The sequence below is a fragment of the Octodon degus genome, unplaced genomic scaffold (genome assembly GCF_000260255.1).
Source record: "Octodon degus isolate 3935 unplaced genomic scaffold, OctDeg1.0 scaffold00053, whole genome shotgun sequence".
NCBI lineage: Eukaryota > Metazoa > Chordata > Mammalia > Rodentia > Octodontidae > Octodon > Octodon degus.
The window spans coordinates 5,930,778-5,932,681 of NW_004524629.1; the positions used below are offsets into that span (position 1 = coordinate 5,930,778).

Genomic DNA, 1,904 nt, shown 5'->3' on the forward strand with positions numbered 1-1,904 from the left:
AGGTGCTTTAAACCACTGAGCCATCTCACCAGCCCCACCAGAAATTATTTCTGATCTGATTTCCTCTATACCTTTGTGCAGTTGTTTCTTTTTTTGGCTGGCTCAGGAGGTCTTAAGGGCAGGTCCGGTAAGGCATGAGGATTTGGGGATCGAATCACAGCATCCTGAGTATGACTGCTTTGCTTAAGCAGGCACTTAAACAACTGAGCTAATGGGCAGGCCCCCAGTTCTTTCTTTACTTCAGACACTATTATTTCAGAGATTTCAGGTGTGTGATTTCCAATTGCTTCTATGCTAGTGTCTCCTGCCTTTGTTCTGGGTGGGCTCAGGAACTGAGAATGCATTTTGCTCCTTCTCTTTGTCATTTTGTATACCACTGTCTTCTGACCTTTGGGGTAGAGCTTGGATAGTTATTACCTTAGCACCAGGTCCAGATCAACCAAGTTCAGACTCATCCAGGTGGGTGTGGCTTGGGTCTGGCTGCTGTGCTCCACTTCTTTCTGCAGCAGCCCTTGGAGATGAACCCACTGTGCTACTCTGGCAAGATGGCCTGCTCCTGGACCAGCTGGGTGTGTCTTGCCTCTAGCCTCTGTGCAGGGAGTTCTGCTGCAGGGTTCCACACCAGGCCTTTCTGATGGAGGAAGTTCCATACACACATGCCTGGCCTGGGTGCTGGCTGGAGTGAGGATCTGGAAGGCCCTGGGTGGTCCCACTCACATGCTGGGCCTGCACACTGGCTGGAGTGAGAATCTGGAGGTCCCTGGGCTGCCCCACTCACACAATGGGCCTGGGCACTGGCTGGATTGAGGGTCTAGCAAGCCCAGGTGGTTCTACTCCTTCCCAAGTGGCACGTGGCAACTCAGCAGTCTGGGGGAGCTGCTGGGCATCTCCAAGCTGGCTAGGATTAATCCCAGCCATATGCAGTTATGTACACTTGGTTTTTCTCTCTGGTTGTGGGACTCTATGTGTTGTTGGTCACATAGAAGATGCTTAATAAAGAGTTACTGGTGCAGTGGTTTTGGGCTTGGTACATCCTGAAAGTGCCTTCTCCATTCCAGTTCTCTCTCTCTCTCTCTCTCTCTCTCTCTCTCTCTCTCTCTCTCTCTCTCTCCCAGCTCAGCCATCCCTGAGAGTGAGGCTGACATGGCACGTAGTGCTGGGGATGAAACCTTGGTCCTCTGCGCTTGCTTAAGCTTGCCTAAGCAGGCACTTTAGACTGCTGAGCTATTTCGCTGGCCCCACCAATTAGTATTTTATATAGAAGCATTAGAAAGTCAAAACTTAATACTGGTAGGAAGATTAAACTTCAAGGTTAATGTGTGTAAATAGCTATTAATTTTAATGAATATGAACAACTTTATATCATTCTTTAAAATGTTATCATTGTTGCTATTAAAACTTAGTTAACTGGTTCATTAGCTACATACCCTGGGAGATGGCACTTTGGCTTTGGTGCCTTTCTTTAACACAAATTCAGAAAAAATGTTGAAGATAAAGATATTACTATCTGCCCCTGCAGTCACCAAGAAGCGGTCATCAAAGCTGGTCGAGATTCTTCTAACACACCCATAATTGTTGTCATGCACATTGAAGTGCCAGTAGTGCTCCAAACTGGTCAGTGAAACATCGTTCTGATGTAGCACATAAACTCGAATTGCTCCATTTCTCATTCCACAAAACATCATACTTTGATCAAAGCTATGAAACAAAACAAAGTAAATTATTCTTTCAGTTGGTCTGAAAACACTGTTTAGTTTTAAATTAATTAAAATGACTAAATCTGAAATAACAAAAGTGTTAACTGAATCATCTACCACCAAAAGTCCTTATGTTCAAAGCAAGGCATGGTGGCACCTGTGATTCCAGCACTCAGGAGGCTAAGGCAGGTGGCTATACATACATAT

General features: G+C 45.6%; 1 protein-coding gene across 3 annotated transcripts in view; it reads right to left on the minus strand.

The window, feature by feature from the left end:
• Cfap44 (cilia and flagella associated protein 44) overlaps nucleotides 1-1,904 on the minus strand; it is a 119,105-nt gene that overhangs the window by 62,314 nt on the left and 54,887 nt on the right. For all 3 annotated transcript variants that reach the window (XM_004633300.2, XM_023717640.1, XM_023717639.1), the window contains one exon: nucleotides 1,428-1,698. In XM_004633300.2, coding sequence (XP_004633357.2) covers nucleotides 1,428-1,698 — 271 coding nt within the window. The remainder of the gene's footprint in view (nucleotides 1-1,427; nucleotides 1,699-1,904) is intronic.